Here is a 19,540-nt window from a genome sequence, read left to right on the forward strand (position 1 = left end):
GCTTAAATATTTAGGATGAAAGAGTGAGGCGCCATAAACAAATAATCCTACAACGATCCGCATAAGGAAATGAGCTGAGATTAAAAGCAAGTTCTGCTGAAAAAAAAAAAAAAAAAAAAGATTCACATGGGTCCACGGGTTGGATGGAATCTTTAAAAAAATTCAAAAAGCGAGGAAGGTAAATATCCTTTTATACGAAACAAAACAAATAAAGGAAACATCGCCCCCCCCCCGCACGGAATCGAGAGGGTCTAAGCAAATAAAATAATGCCGAAGAACAATTTATTTAAAATTTTTCTTCGTGCACCGTCTTTTGCGGAACACTTTTCTTTCGATCTTTATTTTTTATCTTGATCGATGAATGCGTTCCCCATTCAACTTAGGACGCTGCAATCCCCTATTCAACGGAGGACGCCGCCAAGAGAGGTAGTCCTCGAAAGAGGTTGCCAAATCTTGAACAATATCACCTAATAATGGTAAACTGAAAGGGATTTTCTTCGTAATGTCTCCAAATATTTACAAACTTGTTACGCTAGATTTTGCTTTTTTAAGAAAAGCACTGGATAATTGCTTTCGAGTCATTCGGAATTAATTTTAGGCACAGATGATATGAAAAGCATAAATATAAATCAAGATTACGCATGCTGGTTTCTTTATTATTATTATTATTATTATTTTCTTTCTTACTTTTTTCTTCTCACTAGAGAGATATGGAGCGTTACAAACTGGTTGGCGAATTTTCGAGAAATGTGAAACTACAACTTAATATTTTTTTAATCTTCACATTTTTGGAAACGTATAATCAAATATTTTGTTTGCTTTCTAACACGTAATCAAATTCGTTCTTTCTTTAGTTGTAGTAATGCCCATCGAAGCGAATTAAATGCAATAATACATGAAAAAAAAAAAAAAAAAAGAAAGAAAAAAAAAAAAAAAAAAAAAGATGGCGAGATCAAAATTAACATCCTAATGTTATCTTTTGCTTCACTTGAGAAAGTGGAAGTGTGTAGACAAGTTGGGGAAAAACTAAGCAAACAGAAACAAAATATTAAAACTCCTATTTTTTTCAAGCATTACTGAAATTAATAGCTTGAAAACAAGAAGTAATATTAAAATCTTTTCGATACAGAGATTATTCTTTACAGAAAGAGAATAACTGTTTTATCCCGATTCTCTATTTCTGTTTCTTTCACTTCTTCCAGAACAAGAAAGCAAATACCTTTCAAATACAAATTAAAAACTTTTCTTAAAGACTTTCTTTTCTTTCTGAAACACGTTACGAATTAATCTGCTAATCCAGATATTATTGAAACTGTTTCAAATTTACTTCTATGCCCATTGAATTTTAGGAATTTTTAATGAATAGAACTATTCATAGAATTTGAATGTTAGGCATTAAATGCATTTTAAAAATTCAAGAGGATCAGGTTGTCAAGAATACAGACACAAGAGATGAAATATTAATTTATGAATTACGTCTTTTGAATAATTCTTTCAAAAAGAAAACAAGAAAAAAAATCTTCCTTCCTAGTTTAATTGAAAAAAAGGACAATTTTTTTTCAGAAATAAAAGGAACAATGCCGTCTTTTCTGTGGGGAAAGAAAATTGAACGTTCTTTTACAACCTTTCCGATGCTCGGGTCGCGTGTCTTGAGGCGAGTTTTTGGCGGTTGCGTGGCTTTGTAACAGGAGTGAAGGGAAAAAAAAAAAAAAAAAAAAAACATGGTAAACCTTTTTAATAAAGCCTGAAATAAATCGACGCTCAACATCTGGATTATTTCGGAAACTTTCACCTGCTCTTTCGTAAAAAAATATTATTGCTGCATTATCTTCACTCTCAAAACTATTTTGCATTTTTATGAAATGGTATTTATGAACTTCATAAACAGATCGTCGCCTAGCAGGCTTTTGCGGGAATCAACTCTGAAAATGTCAATAAACCGATGAGAAGACCCGAAAACATGGATATTACAATCGTTTTTCATTGCCATCCGTCTACTGCAGGAATTGCAATGGGCAGTCTGCAATGGAAACCTGATCAATTTCAATTTTCCGGCTCCATAATTCGAAGTTTCTTTTCGTTGGATAATTAGAAATGTACAGAGCTCGAAAGCAACGCGATTAATTTTCCTGATGACTACCCATAATGGAGAAAAATATCAAGAACACAGAATCCTATTGAAAGCACGGTTAAGTAATGTATTTAGAAAATATGACAATATTGTATTGGCAAATAAAATATGTTTTCTAAATAATTATATTAGAATCTTCACGAAAAATTTCCCATTAAAGATACATTTTAGACGGCGCACAGTATTAAATGGGCTTAAATAAGAAATTATGAAAGTAAAGTTAACTTTAATTGGACTAGATGAAAAATCATTCGTAACTGTAAATTCTTCAAAAGTTTGCGACGATAAAATATGCTTTTTGATGTATTAAGACAAAAATTCCTCTTAAAGTTAATACTGATGAACATATGTATAAAACGATAAATTTAAAATTACTTACCGTAACCATGCAATTTTGACTGGGATTGATGAAATCAAGTCCTCTGTCACCAAACCCATTGAAACAATGCTGTATGTTCTGGGTGAACTTCCTATGTACAGCTGACAATGCATATACGCATAGAGCAGAGTTAGGACTAGGTTTATTATAAATATCAGATTCATCCTTTGACTTCGCAAATACAGCGAACAGAACATCATCTTGCGCTGCAATACCTAAAGAAACAGCTAGTTCGGAACCAGGCCTACCTACATAGGCAGCCTGGGCCAGGTTGTAATCTGTGCCATCTGGAGCCCGACATACCAATGGTACTTCAGTGTACGAGTAATAATGTACATCTTCGTGACATATTCGTATTAGTTTGGATATGAATGGCTTTGGTGGGTCGGTGAACTTCTTCTGCACCGTTACGAAATATGAGAAACCCTTGGAGCTGAAGCCATAAACGTACGTGATTGGATAGATTTCCCTTGACATGCTGTTTACCATTACTTTGGTACCAGTTGTCACGCCGGTATGAGCAATTGCAAACATATTATTTGGATCCAGGCTTCTGCTACTCACGGCTGGGACGTCCGAACGATAGGGCCCATTGCCGGTATACGACACACCAACATAAAGGACATGCATCCGTGGTAAGCTCTTCGGTCCTTGAGCTATGAAAGCCACAGTAGAGGCCGTGGAATTATTGGCTACAACTGATTCATTGGCAGGGGTCACAAAATTTGTGACATCATTGAGGTTGTGCACGGTACAGATACCTTGGAAAAGACTCCCACATGCAATCAAACGACTTTGCGGATAATCAATAACCAGTGCTTTATTGTGATAGTCGGTAGGCCGCTTCGCTTCGTTGGGACATATCCTGGTTACAGGACATTTTGGACTATCATCTTGAGGACCCATCACGGCAATGGCTTCCAATTTGAGATCACGAGAAAGCTGGTAGATTCTATTGACAGCACCGATGTACACTTTTTCAGTGTAGTCGTGAACTGTCAAATGATTAAATTTCTCTGTCATCGGGTCTTCGAACACGGCAAAATTTTCATCTTCAAGATCTTGTTGAGACAAGACCATTGGTGGGACAAAAAGGAAGAGCAGAAGAAGAGGGGAGATAGACTGCTTGATTCGCCGACGGGCTTGCATCTCCACTTTAGGTTTCAGCACGGCTTACCAACGAAAAACTTTCCTAGAAAGACAAGAATTAAATATTTATTTTATGTTCAACAATGAAATGCAACATTAATATTTTTATCAGTTTCTTTTATTGTTTTTACTTCAATTCAAGGTAAAATAACACAATTAATGTAACGTAATAGAAATATGAAATGCAGTGCAATATTTCAACAACCGCTCGAAGGAACAACAGATATTATAAAATTTTGAATGCAATAGAACAAAAAATTATTTAATCTTTAACGCCCAACAGTTTAAATGGGTGCTATGCATCTTTCTGCAGGGGTGGAAAGAAAAAAAAAGAGCAAGTTTATAACAGCGGGAAAGGATTAAACTAGCTGCCTGTTTCCAGAGACTATAACATATGAGTACTTTTGCACACAGAAACTTTCTGTTTAAATATTTTATAAAATCAATATGATTTTATAGGAAGAATTTAAAATTATGTATTAGATGTATTATACATAATTTTATGAGTCTGTGCATATTTTATGAACATTTCATATAATATTAAATTCACTGATAAATATATAAGGATTATCGTTTTAACAAAACCTTATTACTTCTTTTCTTAAGAAATTTATTTGAAGAAATGTATCTCTATTTCAACACCCAACCTCAGAATGAAGTCTAAATCTTATATAACCTACCCTCCAGAAAATCAAAATTAATAAAAATTTGTAAATGTATTTAGAATTAGTTTCATAAAATTTAAAATATGGTAAGAAATATGAATATTCTGAGTACTAAAATTCTGATTTCTTGCTTTAATGTGTTAACTGCTCGACTGTACAAGAAGGTTTCATACGAGCGACTAACTGCTTTATGAGCATGTAGTCTTCCGGCAATTGAAAATCTATAGATTCACAAAGAGCAATCGATTGCAAAGTCCAAGCTCTCAGCAGCGCTTACGCATTTAGCAATTCTAATAGCCTCTGTAAAACACTATTCTGAACGGATGAGCAAATTTATGGTCGTAGCTTCGGGGGAAAATCGGCCCTCGCTTACAGCCCGAGTTGCACCTAATCGGGCAATATGCTCAATAAAAGACGCCATGTTTCGAATAGGGAGAAACAAGCTAAAATAATGAGGTCATATATAACAAGACAGAAAATGAATCGGGTTACTTGCGCAGTTTAACTAATTTATAGCCTCTGAAATATTCAAAAGGAAATAAAATACCGCTGTGTGTTTGGAACTTCGCTGAAATCGAGAGTACTTTGTTTACGAAAACGAACAAAGAGAGGAAATGGCGGAAGTTGAGCGAATGACTTGTAAAAACTGACCGATCAGACTTTCGCGTTTGAGAAGTTAGATTTATGTAGCCTGTATTGTATATTACGACAGTAAGAACTAAATCAACTTTAAAAACGGCCATGTAGAGAACAGCAGCAAAACGTACATTTAAAATAAAATTAACGTCATGATGAATATTAGGAACTGCATGGTATGTATTATTTTAAGTACTGTTTTATATTTGTGAATTACTTAAATAGATGCGAATTTCATTAAAACATTAATTAAAAATAACGCTCAGTTACATGTAGGTAGAAATAAACACAAAATTAAAAAAAAAAAAATCAGAAAAATGTTCGATGTCTAGAAATGGCTTGGTAAAGCTAAGATTCTCAGACTTTGATATCATCGAATCACATTGCCGAATTATTTAAAAATGCTTTTAAGTTACTGACTAATTAGTCCATATTACACTGAATTCAGTTTCATTTGTTTACGATATTCAAACATCAGTAAACAGAAAACTGTAGAGAATATGAACATTTTCTTTACTGCTAACGGATAATAATTTCAATTTTGACCGCCATAAAAATAACAATTTAAATAATAATTCTCGAAAATTTAGTTTAAATTTATCCCCAAATTGGGTTTTCTTAGAAATTTAAAATTTCAGAAAATAAATAAACTGAAAAAAAATATTTTTCTACTTCCCTCTTAAAAATTCTGTAATTATTAATTTTCAAACTACATCTGATATAACCATTATAATTAGAATAGATGTAGAATAGCGTATGAAACTTGATAGATAAATTAAAAATTCTATCTTAAAGTTTCAAGGTCAGAATAGATAATTAATATGTCTTTAAAAAGTATTTTATAAAGTCAACATTATAAAAATTTTTACCGATTATATTTGCTGGTATAAGAATTTATTTAAATTCCAATGCACTTAGTATTCAGTTCAATATTAAATGTAGCAAATATTCATTCAACAAAATTCCGGAAACCGCCACAAGATAAAAGGTCCGATCGACGCACACTCTTTCTACCTTTCCGATAACAGCATCTATCTATGTCAAACAGCATTTAGCTTCCCTTCATACTTTAATTGTAATCTGTCCAAGGCGAAATCATCAACGAGGGACCGGAGAGAATGTCTGTCAAACGTGTTATTCGAATGAATCTTTACTGCTCTCTCAAATGTAGATAATTCGAGAAATGCATCCTCGTAAAGAGACGTAATCATTATTTGCAATCTGCTATGAATCGTGCCCGTGGGCTGTCGGAGCCATTGCGTGTCGCCGCAAATTTCCAGGAGGCCAGCCAGCTCGTTTCTAGAAGACCCTGTTTCCGAAATTCGTAGCTGGAAGACCTGCCTGTCCACCCACCCTTCCGCCTTTGCATTCCAATGCCTTCTGCCACAAAGGGTGGGCAGGCATTAATGTTAAAACGCTCCGAAATTTAATTACGCGCCGGTCAGAACTTGGTTGCCAGAAATTGTCATTTGGTGGCAACCTTGACATCAGAAGATCTCCTGCCTGGAGCTCCCTTTCAGGACCCGTTATTTGCAGGTTATAATCTAGGGAGGGCATTGACTATTGCAAGCGATCAACCAGGATAGCCATCGAAGCGAAAGGAAGGCGGTTTGGAATCTCCGTTTCGTAATATTTTGGTATTTATTTTGGTGTTATATTTAGCAGCGAATAATGAAAGGGCCTTCAAAGAATGGAAAGTTTGGAATACTAGAGGAAAATAGTTACTAATGCGTAAGTAAGTAATGCACATTATTGTAACAGACTCAGGGAACTTTCGTAATAATATAAATTTCTCTTATCAATCATATTATGGAAAGGTACTTAAAAATAGAAATGCACACTCGCAACCCCTCCTCACCTAAAATTAAACACATAGTTAGTGTCTTATTTTGTTCCACATTCAGCAATAATTTTTCTAATGATGTTTTTAGATGCTTATATATCTAATTTTTTTGGTATTGCAATGTTTTCAACTAATGTATCACATTGAGAAGTATGTCCCTACAAAATTTAATTTCTCTTATCAGTCATATTACTGATAAGGAATTTTTTTAAATGATAAAATAATCAGTTTAATACGGGATAAAACAATCAGTTTAATGGTTAAACTCTTATTTAGATTATTTCTTATTTCTTGGGATAAAAGAAAATGAACATAAATTAGAAGGAAAAAAAAATGTTTTTGCTCTAACATTTTAAAAATATAGAAATCCATGTATTGAGTAATGCTACAATAAATTTATCTGGGCCAATGATTAATTAAAAGTTAAAGATTTCACGGAAAACAATGGAGGCCATGAAAAAGAACAAAATAGTAAACTGTATGCAACTTAAATGTTTAAGCAACCATTTTCTAACGTAAATAAGTAGGCAAATAAAACGTTATTGTCTAATTTTTTGCGAAACAAAGACACATTTGAACAATAGGCGCATTTGACGTTAAGTAATTTGCCTAGCATAACCAGTAATTTACTTTGACGCTCACTGTTCTAGTACGATTTTTCATTCGTATCCGTGAGAATTTAAACTCTTGGGTTATTACTAAGCTCTTTTTCAGTAAGAATATTGTGGAATTATTCAACCATAACATGTTTGATACAATTTCAAACTTTTTCTACATTCGTCAGCGGGCTTGTAAAAGTGCCATAAAAAACAACAACAACTTTTTCTACAAATTTTTTTTTATCAAGAGATTTACGCGTCGTTACTAAAAATATACAACAATGTGAAACAAAATGAATTTGGAAACTATTTCCTGGAAACGAAAACTTTTGAAATTCAGAACTTACGTTTTGTTTGACTACACGTCTTCATCGAAAAAACATTACAACAATTAGCCAAGAATAATAGCACTGATTTCTCAGATAAGCTTCGTTATTGTTATGAAATATGTCTTTCAACAGCCAGATTATCAAATTATTTTAGCTCCACCCTAACGTCATATAAATAATTACGCAAGCAAGGTTTTAGAGTTGCGTCTTTGCAGGAACTTATTTATAAAAGTTGCCAGATATAAAAGATACAATAAAATTTCGTTAAAATGAAGATAACAATGAGAACAAAACTTGCTGCAATATTTGCTAACAACTTCCTTAGGCGGGTTGCGTTTGAGGTAGAACAAAATTCTCTTATTAACATGAACTTATGTCGTTTTGTTAAATTTGAAGAAGGAACAAGTGCTTGTGACCTAGATGGAAAAAAAAAAAAAAAAAAGACTACACCTTAATTACTCAATAAAAGAACCGGAGAATACTAAAGGAAATAATAAATAAAGATGCATAACATCGGGGGTAGGAGCTGTAGTAATTGAGTGAAGCATAACATTTCAAATTTGAATCAAATTTACTTTGTTCTTTACTAATTTTAACTAGAATAGAAAAACTGCTATTCAAACGCTAATAATTAACATCAATTTTTTCCCCCAAGATATATTATGAGATTTATTTCAAATATAAGGAAAAGTTAAATCAACTTCAATCTAATATTGAAAATATAGGAAAACTGTTAAGAAAAGAAAATAGATTAAAGCCGCTGTAAGAAAGTACAATAACTTCAATAATAATAATGATGAAAAAAAGAAAAGAAAACATTTGATGGAACAATATACATATAAAACATGTATATCAAGTTCGGTTATTATTTTAAGGCCATATTTTTATTGCAATATAATTTATCAATATGAATTTTTAGTATTCGATTTATTTTTTTTCCAATCATCTTACAATAAAACTGCATAATATTTTAAGTTTTTAACACAGCACACTAGGCAAGATTTCAATTTCTAAATGTATTTTAATAATATTTTAATTACAATACCATTCATATTAAAATATCAGCCTCTTAAATCAGATTTCAGCGTCTAAAGATCTCTGAATCTTCATTTAAAAGGAATATTTCAAATTTTATTTTTAAATTTAAAATTAATAAAGCATTATAGACACTTAGTAATCTATCAACGATGACGTTTAAGAAAGATCGAACTTGTAGGATGAATGAAAACACGATTCACAAAATATATATATTAAAAGTTTTTTTTTTTTAACCGAATTACATTTGTCGTATTTGCAAAGAAAATTGCAAGACAGCTGACTGAAAAAAAAAATGAATCTATAAGCCATCGTGAAGAAGCAGGTCTAGCTTCTTTTAATCTTGTCCCCAAATCCCTCACCGTATATCAATATTATGAAAGAAAAGTAAAGGACATTTTACGGAAACATTAGGGGGTCCACATACCTTGTTAACACCGACCTGATTGGTACGACCTCATATTATTCCTTGCTCCATCCAACGACCGGAAAATATTTCGTGCTGGGATTATTTTCCTTCTTTTTTTTAGTGGCATTACTTTAAAAAAAGAAAACGGAGTGTTTCTATGGAGATAGCTTCGGACCTCCCCGGGCGACTGATAGGAAGTGAAAACATATTCCATCCCCCGGTCGGCAGCTGACAGGGAAAGTTGTAACGGACGAAGCTTCCCTTTTTCTCAAATGGGTCCATTAACTACCCTGTCAGCGTCATCAAAAGAGTTCTCGGAAAGAGTCCCGCCAACCTTATCACCTAGATATTATCCCGTGCTCTTAGCGAGAGGGATACCTTTATCTTTATAGTATTCGGAAGCCCATTAAACCATCACTTCTGGTTTTACGAAGCCCCCACCTGGAAGGCATGTAAATAAAGGTACTCCTCAAACTATATACGGTAACCGCAAAATTTTGTCCACAGACATTCGACTCGTGTAAATTTTCAGCATCATCCCACGCAACAGTTGAGCTTGTCGCGCCTTCTATAAATATTCAAACCTCGTTAATTATTTTCCTCAAGTATCTATGAACAAATTGCTCATGAGCTCCTAACTTGAAAGAAAGCCAACACAATTTTTAAAAAAAAATCGAATTATTAAAGTATTATCACACAAGAAAATTGGAACCATTTATATTTTGCTCGTCCTACACAACATGTGAATTTCTCAGACCTATAAATATTGATTAGGGTGAGAAATATTGGACAAAGTAATTAATAATAATAGTACATAATTAAAAAAATAAAAAAGTATCATATGTCAAAGTCAGACGAATTTACTCTGCAGAAAGTGGGAGGTTGACAAGGTAAGGAGGAAGAACACCTTTCCGCAGTTTTTTTGTAAGGCACGATTTTTGGTTTTTATTTTTCTTTTCCTATATTTATATTTATTTCCATCTTGGATTGCGTTGTTTTGTTTCAATTAAAACCTGCATAATGATTCTACACATTGCTTAGTAAAAAATAAGCCTCTACTACTTCATTTGTCGTCTCAACCCTATTTTGGTGAAATCAAAACATATTGGTGTATGGGTAAAGGGATGGAAAATTTTAGTACAGACAATATACATATTTTAAATTTACTATCTATACGTCAATTGACTCGCCCACACAAGACTACATCGCGGTAATGCAATTCTAGATATATTAAAAGTTGGAGAGGGTAGTTCCTTAGAGTTTGCCTTTTAGAAAATTTAATTTAGTTAATCTCTTCTTTTAATATGAGCTGTTGGTAAATTAAAAATGGACAATCCGAGACATTCAATTGAAATTCGAGACCATTCAATTTCAACTAGTTCGAAGAGTCGAAAATCGAAAGCATATTAGTTAATCTGAGGCGTCAGATTATTTCATATGAATAACGAAATTTGAGGAGAAGAATTCACTTTTACTTTGCTTGCATTCAAAATTAACTGGAAATAAAAATTAAAGCTAGATAATACTTTATAAATTTCAGCAATTTACTAATAAGTAATATTTGGAACAATTCAGGTCATTCAATTCGGGACTGCTTTAGCTATCGGGACATTTTAATTAAGTGCAGCATTAAAGCCAAAGCATATACATTCCCAATGTTTTTATTTGGCTCGTGTGTATTATTTATTACCCAATGTTTAAAGTTACTTTTCTTTATCCCTCCATTACATTTTTCAAGGCATCAGAGGAATAATGGCATAAGTCGGCGGGAAATGTAAGTCGCGGAAAAGCATTAAAAAGTGTAATAAAAGAGGAGAAAACACTATATTAATGCTGATGCGAAATGATGCTGTATATAATTAATAACTTTAAAAAATTCGAAGACATCCTTTAAATCTAAGAAATCGAAAGATATTTGGAAAGATTATTTAACGATTATTAATATTACTTATTTTTAGAGTTAATTCCTATCTATTCTTCACATTGCCCATTGCAAAATCGGATATTTTTAAATCATAGACAGGAGACGCATGTTTAGTTCAAAATCTGTTTTCACTTTCACTCACTGTATGAGTCTTCATCAATGAGTCATGCGGTTTGTGAGTTGCATTAATTTAGTTCAAGGTAGAAACATCCGCTGACAAGAAAAAGAAAAGATAATTCGGAGAATGACCGTCATTACGGAAATGGTTAAAAGGACATTTCGCTTCAGAATACATAAAGTTTATAGCCGAATTATTAAAATTTTTTGCTGGCTTAATTTCAGCGTTTATTTACCATCAAATATCGTATTCAGTACCGCAGTTGCTGCAAGTGAAAGCAAGAACACCTTCAGAGAAGTTAATTACTAGCAACCTAATAACTTCCTCTTCGCTATGTGTCAAGTTCTGTGACCCAAAATAGCCTCCGAAGCTTTCACTTTTTTATCTCAGAGCGAAGAACGTGTCGGGTTATATCCTCTGGTTGTTTTAATCTTGCTCATTCCATAAGTTAGTTAAGAAAATGCCGATAATGATCTTCATTATGCAAATGTGTAAGTTTTTTTTTAATGTCGTAAAAGGGACATAAAGAATAGCACATTTAGCTATATTGAAAAAGCTTCCATGTTTTATCCAAACACAAAAGAAATGTATCCAGGGAGGTCATGGAAATATTGAAAAAGGAAAATAATGTACAGAAAAAAAAATTGTCATTAAATAAAAATTAATTTATTCGGATTTATTAGAAATTTAGAATTCATGAACAGAACTTGAGTGAGATAATTTCTGACAACAGACTATGAATGTAAGTTTTGGTTTCAAACCCAAAAGCACTTTTTAGATAACTAACAGGCGTAGTTTAAATAAAGGAGCAATTAGATTCAAAGGAAAAAAGATTTACTGCATTTTTAAAGTAGAAAATGTCTGACTTCTTCTTTCAATTACCTTCCTTAAAAGGGAGGAAATGTAGGCCTAAAAGAAATCCTCTGAATATTGAAGACTAAAAAGGAAGAAGTGAATTATTCTACCGCCACAAAACCAGTCTAAGTCACAACATTTCCAAGCATTTCTTCATGCAAAAGTCTTAAATAAGATCCGGGTTGTAACGGCTTGAACAACCAAGACCTAAAAGACAAATCCGAAAAGTGGCACCAAGCTGAGAACATAGAATGGTGGATTACCAGGACTTAAATTTGCGCAGGGACCACTCCCTTCGAGTAATAACGATTTCTCTAGTTGTAGTACAACATCGTAGCATCCCGTTATCAGTAAGCGTTGTTTTGTTCCAACACCAGATTGTTGAGTTTGTCATTCATCAAAACATGAGATGATGAATCTTCGGGGTCGAAATACGGGTACAGAGACACTCGGATGAACGGGGGCTGGTATCGCTCACAGTCATTAACGTAGCACCCTCCCACCATAGATCGTCTCCTATAATGGTTTCCGGCTGTCCAAGGCAGCTTACCCTCCAGAGGGTCATTAACGGCCTCCAGAATCACGGGGGTGTGGGAGTCCCCAAAGTGAGGGTTTTGTCCCACGGGAGTGGCTGCTAAGAGGGCTTTAAAAGCTGGAGTTAATTTTCACTGGGACATTGTGGACGCGATTGTTAAATGTCCCGACGCTCAAGTGGAGGAGCATTTACAAGTGATTTAAAAGTTTCCTTTCTTTCGCAGCAGATTTATATCTCTACTACCATAAGGGAATATTGTCTAACTGGCGGCTGATACAAAAGACAGATACTCATGTTAGGTAGAGAACTGGTCTCTGGAGTCTTCGCACTCGACAGGAGGAGGAAACCTCTGTAAAAATCTATTCTAAGATGTTTTGTAGAGATTTCTCAGCTATTGACAAATCCAGTTTCTGGAATAGCTGCAACGGATATGCACCACAGCATCGAAACATTTACTCATGCTTAAATTTTAAAGCAATCAAACAAAATGTCAAATCTCTTATTTTACAGAAAATTAGCAGCACACAACACCTTAAAGGAAACTCACTGGAAAATTTTTTTATTTTAAGAATTTAAACATGCAAAAAAAATAAGCACAAATGATCTTTTTTAAAATCAAGTTTAGTTCAATTTAGTTGTATTAATGTCCGTTTTAAAGCAACATTAGGACTATTTAGTTTTCAGCCTTTTTACATAGTTCAAAAGTATTACCAATGCGACTCGCATTCCATATTTTTCCCAATAAAGAATAAAACGCGAAAATCCCTACAACTCAAATATTTTTTTCAGAAAACTCTTCGAAAATAAAAAAGAAACAAACTGAGCACATGAGAAGTTCAAAGTACTGCTTTGAATATAATGCAAGCGTGCATTTTTGTCTAGATATTTAAAACCAATACAAATCCATCGCTTGAAAAGCCAAGACTTCACAATTCATTCATCAGAGATGGTCACGTATGTTTGTGTAAGCGTACAACTGGAACGAAATAGTTTCTCTACCATGTCATATAGTAAAATGCCCAGTGACTCGTCATTCACTCATATCCGTCCTGGCTATCCCAACCGTAGAGAAAATCACAATGTAACGTTTGACATCGATGGTCCGAAAATCCATATGTCAGTAAAACTAAGCTTTGGGGCGGTAAGTGGGATGTGCGAATGATTAAGTTCAAAATCTGGAAAGGTTCCTCACCTCTATGAATCTACAAGCAAAACTTTGAGCATTCTTTAGCTATGCGCATACATGATTTTTGCATGTTCAAAGTTTGGCAAACTATTTATTTAAAAGCAGGGCTTGGGAGAAAAATTTTAGCTGCGATCTTTCTTAATAATTTCTCAAAATCTAGAGTAAGTTGAAGCTTAAAATATTTGATTTGTTGCATATTATTCCGTATATAAACACCACAGGTGCATTTATGGAAATAAATATGGTTTTAATTCCTTGTCACATATAAAATTTCTTAAATGCACTTCATACAGAGTCATTATCGATTCGTTCCAATGAAAAAATTTCTTACATCTACAGCTCTGTTGAGAATCATACATAAAAAGTATCTAAATGCGTAAGAATCTTCTTTATAATGTAGGTTGATTCATCTTATGAAGACAGCTGCCCTCTTTTTTTTTTTTTTTTTTTTTTTTTTTATTAGAAGAAAACGGTTGCCTTGGAGCCATAACACAACTAGGATTCAATAATACTTTCAATTTACTTATTTTTTATTAAGTCATTTTATTATAAAATATTCAGTATTAAACTACGTATATATGAATTTTCCATTGCAATCTTTTCGATATGCCGTATAGTTGCATTCATTATAAAATAATAAAATGCTGCAAAATACAATAGAATTGATAGCAAGAACAAGGAAGTAGGGGGAAGAAGAGTATTTATTTTACATATACCTGCCGGTTTTGGACATAAAGTTATACTTGTATATCTCAAAAGTCATTTCTTTTCAAAAAAAAAAAAAAAAAAAAATGAAGTTTCCTCACTCGTCATTAGAATATTATGTGAGTTAGCAGGACAAAACTCAGGAGGAAAAGGGAGATGCCAAGGCATTCAAATGTCAAACGTGTAGTCTGTCTTGTACTCTGGTCACGCACGAGTCGGTCATAAAATAGCTCCCAAGAAAACATTCAACTCTTTTGTTTATGCCACGGTTTCATAGAAGTGCAAAGGGTGTATACATGCGTGAGAAAGGGGAACGAAACAACTAATAAGAAACAGCATGGCCACACTGCGAGGGCTGTTGTAAACACAAAGTAACGTTCCAGCAAATTTTTCTTTCCACCTCAATGGTTTTAAATTATGCATACAAAGGAAAAAGGCATACTTTTGATATACTTTTTTGATGCAACGGAAAATGTAGTATTTTTTTTAAAAAGTTTTTACGCTGCTTCGTTTGTTCAGATATCTTGGCAAAGTTCAAAGGCATTGACTGCATAGCTCGTGGATTCGACTGAAATGGGAATACAAAATGCAATGATTTATTTGATAAGAGGATGAAAACACCAAATTTGATTAACGTTAATTTGAGCTGTAATTAGAGAATTAAATCTGCATAAGATTTTTTTTTTCTATTCACTATTTATTTCTAATTCTCTCACAAGCATAAAAAAGTAAAAGAATCTGGGTTTTATAAGGAATTTTAATTTAACTTGCGTGTAAACGATCGGGAATACTTTTTCAAGGCACTGGCTAAACGGATAATTTTCACAATTGAGTAACAAAACCCCAGTTTCATAAATATAATGCTTAACTGTCAATTTTCATTAGGTTTTATCAAGCAGGGTATTTTTCATCACTTTGTGTGGCCTCTCATTTATTATGATACCATCATTGGAAGCTGAGAGATAAGATAAAGCAGATGGGTTTGTTTAAACCGCTCGTTAAGACTAAGATAAGATTTCAAAACAAAGGTTCGTTTTACTATCAAAATGAATTATGATCATCACATTTTTTCGAAAGTAGAGGCCAGAAAAATAATAAAAGGTTAAAGTATTCTTTTCGCAAGCCACGACTTGACATTTCTTTTCATCAAAGTAACAAATAATTATATTGGAATTCAGTGAAATAGAAAGGAAAAGTTCGAAAAAAAAAGTTTATATTTTTGAATTATAACAATTTATCTTTGAAGATAACTGATAAACTCTCCTTGAATCGGAAGATGAACAGCAAAATTAAAACTGGAATAAAATAAGAAGAGTTAGCTGAATTTTTTCTACATTAATAAGAAAGAACATATTTTCTGATTTCAATTTATTTGTTGCGATGAATCAGTAAATACAAATTTCTGAGCACACGCATTTTTTCCAATGGAGATCTATGCAAACTTCAGCGTTCTTTTAAAAGACTCTCTAGATAAGTCTGCGTTTAAATAAATTAACGGGGGAAAAAATACCACCTAAAACCAAGGTAACAACGGTAATTATATTTTTCCTATTACACTTTCCCTTATTTCAAAAATTTCGTAATTTATACAAAAGATTTTAGAAATCAAAAAGCGAACTCCTATAGATTCGAATCAATTTTAAAAGACCAGAGAGTTAAGACCTTAATTTTAATATTTCTTATATCTAAAACATTATCAGCCTATCATATATATATAGAAGACACTGTAATTAAATTAATAATGTAAGCCACATTCCATAAATATCCTTAAGGATATAAAAGCAATCAGCCTCCGGCACTGAATTATTTAAACTCATCCTAACATTCTGAACATCAAACGTTTATTCCATCCCGATAATTTTCAATCTGAAACAGGCAATCTAGATTACATCTCAAATTATCTTCTCTTCACATTTTTAATTAAAAATTAAATAAAAACATAACCTCCATCCATTAAACAACCCGAAGTAAACCTCCAATAAACAACCCGAAGCGAAACCTCAGCCTGAGATCTTCTCCAACAAGATCAGAAATTATTTAGAGCGAATGAAGTAAGTAATAGATAAATAAAATAATAAATAAACCAGTTCTTCAAAATTACCCTCAGCAAACACGCCGGTTTTGATTAATATTGATTCACCAACTAGTGATTCACACTGAATCAGTGCTTGACATTCTCTACGCTTGAATTATCACTAGAAGAGTCCAATTTGAGAGCCCATGAGCTCTAGCCTGAAATTTTAGGGTGTGTCCCCAAGAATGAATATTTATCGGTATCTTCCAGCCAAGATTAGAATTTAGTGTTTGCTGCAGAGTTAACGAGTTATCTTGCCCAGCTGATGCTTCGTAAATTGTATTTATCTCCATAAATTTAAAAACATTTTTACATTTCGGGAGCGAAAGAGGTGAAAAAAAAAAAAAAAAAGCTAGCATAAATCAATCATGGCTTCATAAAAGAATTTAAAATGCTTCCTCATAATTTTCTTCCGGAAACCGATTAATTTATTATTTCAGTTCTTTGTTAATGAACCGTTAAATACTTTCAAAACGACAGTTCAGCTTTCTTTAACTTGTATGAAGTGGCGAGAGATAATTTTGCCCAGATGAATTATTTCATTTGCGTAAGATACAGAATTTATAGCCGTTTGCGAGTGACTGCAAAGATACTCTCGTCTTAGAAAATAAAATAAAACGAAATGAAAAAGATAAAAATATAATCGTAGTTAAGCGGGGGACATAATTAACGCGTGTTTGTTACATCATTTTCCAAGCGGATCAGTCTTAGGAGAACACTGTTAAGAAATGAAAATAATGAAACGTATCTAAAAAGAAAGGCGACGAAAATATTTTTAACTGTTTGTGATTGGTGCGGCTAGACATGCCATATTTGTCTACTTCATGAACCTGAATACAATTTTCTCTGCTCTTAAAATGTACGAATATATTTTATACCATATTTTGGATATTTTATTTATTTTTTAATATTATTTTTGAAAAATTTACGAGCATATATCAGCACTGCGATTCAATCTTCTACAAATAGGATTTGGTATTATAATGTTATATAATAAAATTAAATTAGTTCTAATTTAAATAAACATTGCATTTTTTGGTGTAACTGAACAGTAAAAAATTAAACTTGTCACACAGCCTAACATCGTTTTGGAAATAAAAACATGTCAGTAAATAATCTTAATTATATTTTTTAAAGTTTTGAACATAGAACATTCAGGCCGCGAAAAACGTATGTTTTTTATGAAAAATAATTACCGATACATAAATTGTTCATTGTTTTATAAATATAAATGCGCGTTAATTTAAAAATTAATTGTGACAACTCGACTGTCGAGAACTTTTTAAAAGTATTCATAAATCCGAGAAAGACAAAAATATCCAAACGTTTGCTTAAAAAAAAATATTTTAAAGAAATTTTTCATATAATTAATGAATTCTTTATTTATTTTATATATCTGTATAATTAAAGTAATACATATGCATTGGAGTATTTGTCGTTATTCGACTAAAGATTTGATTTCAATAATTTTATTCATGTATGTGATGTTTCTTTTTACTATTATATATTTTCAAATTTAAAAAAAAAATATATATATATTTTTTTTTTACTTTTGAGTGTAGGGAATTTTTCAAACTTCTCGTGTCGAAAGTATAAAATTCAGCCACGCAACGTTTTCTATTACTTAACAGTTGTTAATAAACTCTTCCTTCGAGCTTAATAATGCCGATTCGTCATGACTTGAAAACTTTTTAAATATCTTAGTAAAATTAATTATTTAAATAAAAAGATTTTAATATAACCTTTCATCAGTTAAAGAAACACGTTCAGACTAAAATAAAAATCGGCTTTTAACATTTAGAGCCTTCTTTGTTATGTCTATAAATTCCAACTTATTTTATATGTATCTCTACATTAGGGTTGAGGAAAAAAGAATTCAGATATTTAGCAATTTAATCTTAGATATATGTTTAAATCTAAGATTAAATTCGTTCATCAATTAATTCATTAAACTTTGAAAAGACAAGCATCACAGAATATTGGAAAAATTGACGAAATTTCTTTTTAAAAAAAATGTTTACATCTTAGATTTCAACCTCATATCTGACGAACGTTCCTGTTTCAAATCGCAAGATATAACTTGATACATATGCATTCAGATATTGCTTGCTCTTCAGCGAAACAGAAGATGAGAACTGTCAGAAGAAAACGCGAATAAAATTCCTTTATGCAAGTCGCAGATGGAGCAAAGATGTGTATCAGCATCTTCAGCGAAATGCGCGATATATTGTACATCTTCCGAATACTATATGGTATATCGGAAATAAATCTGCCGTTGGAAAGCATTACGCATTTCAAGAAGGATTCTTGTCAGCTAGAAATCATTTGACGCTCTGCATATGTCAAAAATCATTTCCAAAAGATTCGCTTTCGTTCAAAATAAGCATAAAATGAAAGAAAGAAGAATAGAAACTTCTTACGAATTCATCGAAATTTGTTGGTAATATACAAATTGAAAATTTTGTTTCTGCAAACGTTCCCCGCCGGGGATGTTTCGTCTACAATCCCAAACACTTCTTTTTACCGAATACAGTATGCATGTTCGTTATTTTATGGATGCAAAGCATCTTCCAGGAAAAGAATATATACCACTTCTTCCTGTAGACTTCGGCTAGGGAGAGGAGAAATATTTGCAGAAGGGGGAATAAACATGGAAAAAAAAAGAAGGGGAAAGAATACACAGTTGCTACAATCGATAAAAGTTTCGGTCGGCTTCTTAATGAAATGGATCCAATATCACGGGAAGCGGTGATCCTCTACTGAAAAAGAAGTTAAATGTTGAAAATTTTGTTTTTGCGCCTGTTCAGGAGATAAAGCTTCCCTTTAAACTGCCCCTAAGGATGGATCCTATCCCAAGACTGGAAGAACGTTCCTCTTACTGATGGAGAAGTCGGTAAGTTCCATGTTATCTACTTTATGTTGTATCTTCCCAGCCGCCCTTTTAGTGCTTTGCCATGTAATTTCCAGC

General features: G+C 32.7%; 1 protein-coding gene across 4 annotated transcripts in view; it reads right to left on the minus strand.

Moving 5' to 3' along the window:
- Window positions 1-19,540, minus strand: part of LOC129959518 (plexin-A2-like) — a 667,102-nt gene that overhangs the window by 147,781 nt on the left and 499,781 nt on the right. For all 4 annotated transcript variants that reach the window (XM_056072386.1, XM_056072387.1, XM_056072388.1 and 1 more), the window contains one exon: window positions 2,511-3,702. In XM_056072386.1, the coding sequence (XP_055928361.1) occupies window positions 2,511-3,659 (1,149 nt within the window). In that variant the 5' untranslated portion in view covers window positions 3,660-3,702. The remainder of the gene's footprint in view (window positions 1-2,510; window positions 3,703-19,540) is intronic.

The sequence above is a fragment of the Argiope bruennichi genome, chromosome X1, assembly GCF_947563725.1.
Source record: "Argiope bruennichi chromosome X1, qqArgBrue1.1, whole genome shotgun sequence".
Classification (NCBI taxonomy): Eukaryota; Metazoa; Arthropoda; class Arachnida; order Araneae; family Araneidae; genus Argiope; species Argiope bruennichi.